Here is a 2,073-nt window from a genome sequence, read left to right as displayed (position 1 = left end):
TATGTGAAGTAGCCTGAGACAATACAGTGATAAAGGAAAATCATATTAACTTATCCTCTGCCCTGTTAAGAAAGGATGGGAACAAGTTCAGTTGTACCAGTTTTTGAGCACTGAGAAACCACCTTGGGTCTGTATCAATCTTCCGTGAAATGAGGTTCTTCTAAATGCTGTCCAAATGCTATTCACTTGGGACAATTTGATACTTCAAGATAGAGCTTAAAAACATATCTTAATTATTTGAAAACATTTTACAATCTGGAAAATTGTTCACTGGTGTGTATTTTCCGAAAAGATAGCCAGAGAATTTCACAATGCAGTTTTCCTCAATATCAGTATTATGTATGTATTGAAAAAATAGAATATGAAGATAAACAAAATGAAGAAAATTTTAATATTATACCAAACTGTTAGCAAAGATACATGCTGTTAGTATTTTGATTTTTGACTTATGCTTTCCATGCTTGATTTTGCTAATTTTTAATATTCTAATGAAATGATAAAATGAGTTCTGTGAAAGAAATTTACAACTTAAGAAATTATGCTTATGTATTTGCTATCAAAGCAACTTTATATCCTGAATGGTTTTTTTTTTTTTTCCTTTAAAGGAAAGTACAACACAGGCTTTGCTATTGTATTGATTATAAAATTTTAGTTGAAATTCTCCCTTTCTTCTTTTACAGCTTCTTAGTGGAATTTCCGCCTAGACCAATATTTTTTACAGTAAATTCACAAGTAAATTTATACATAATTCAGAGTCCTTATCAAGATTCTACTTTAACTGAATTTAGCATAACATCCTGGAGAGCCAGGGATACCTTCTCACACTTAATCATTCCTTACAGAGTCAAGATTATTCAGAGTGTGTGCTCTGGTGGGATTTACTGGAGAATCGTTTATTTCATGGCAGAAAGCAATCATTCAGCAGTTACTGAGTTCATCCTCTTGGGCCTCACAGATAACCCAGAGCTTCAGCTCATTTTCTTTTGTGTTTTATTGTTGATCTACTTGATTACTGCCTTGGGTAATCTTGGTTTGATTGTGCTAATACAAGTGAGTCCTCAACTTCACACACCCATGTATTTTTTCCTCTGTCATCTGGCTTTTGTGGATTTTTACGGTTCCTCCACCATCACACCAAACACCCTTGTAAACACTTTTCGTGAAATTAAAAGCATGTCACTTTATTCATGTGCCGCTCAAGTGTGTGGCTTTATTACATTTTCAGTTTGGGAATTATTGATGCTGTCTGTCATGGCTTATGATCGGTACGTGGCCATAGGCCACCCTTTACTCTATGTAGTTCTTATGCCTAGGAAACTCTGCATCCAAATGGTCACTAGCTCTTATATTTATGGATTCCTGGTAGGATACATACAAGCAGTGGCTACATTCCACATGGTTTTCTGTGGCCCTAATGTGATCAACCAGTTCTACTGTGATGATGTTCCCTTGATTGCTCTGGCCTGCTCTGATACACGAGTCAAAGAGCTAATGTTATTAGCGATTGCAGGATTCAATGTCTTCTGTTCTCTTCTCATTGTTCTCATATCCTATGCGTTCATCATCTTTGCCATCATAAGGATCCGTTCTGCTACAGGGAGACAGAAAGCCTTTTCTACCTGCGCCTCTCACCTGTTTTCTATTACTATGTATTATGGGACCCTGAGTTTTATGTACCTGCAGCCCAAGTCAAGCCACTCACTAGATAAAGACAAATTTGCCTCAGTTTTTTATACTGTGGTGATTCCTATGCTAAACCCACTGATCTACAGCTTGAGGAATTGGGAGGTAAAAAATGCTTTGAGAAAAATTATTGAAAAGATGTATTTGAATAAAAAATAAGAATTGTGTTGTTACTAAAGATATGCTGCGCATAGATTTCAGTTCAGTTCAGTCGCTCAGTCATGTCAACTCTGTGCGACCCCATGAACCGCAGCACGCCAGGCCTCCCTGTCTATCACCAACTCCCGGAGTCCACACAAACTCATGCCCATTGAGTCAGTGATGCCATCCAACCACCTCATCCTCTGTCTCCCTTCTCCTCCTGCCCCCAATTCCTCCCATCATCAGGGT

The 2,073-nt window shown here is 37.7% G+C and overlaps 1 protein-coding gene across 1 annotated transcript; it reads left to right on the top strand.

Moving 5' to 3' along the window:
- Positions 866 to 1,842, top strand: LOC102189502 (olfactory receptor 5AL1-like). Its single transcript, XM_005690272.2, has one exon. The coding sequence runs from the start codon at positions 901 to 903 to the stop codon at positions 1,840 to 1,842; it is 942 nt and encodes a 313-aa protein (XP_005690329.2). The 5' UTR covers positions 866 to 900.

Source organism: Capra hircus, chromosome 15 (assembly GCF_001704415.2).
Source record: "Capra hircus breed San Clemente chromosome 15, ASM170441v1, whole genome shotgun sequence".
Classification (NCBI taxonomy): domain Eukaryota; kingdom Metazoa; phylum Chordata; class Mammalia; order Artiodactyla; family Bovidae; genus Capra; species Capra hircus.
The sequence above is the reverse complement of the archived record's forward strand: the minus strand, read 5'-3'. Positions and strand labels throughout refer to the sequence as shown.

Bases quoted from the DNA above. Each gene is read 5' to 3' on its own strand.
- LOC102189502 (XM_005690272.2), top strand. From the start codon at position 901: ATGGCAGAAAGCAATCATTCAGCAGTTACTGAGTTCATCCTCTTGGGC.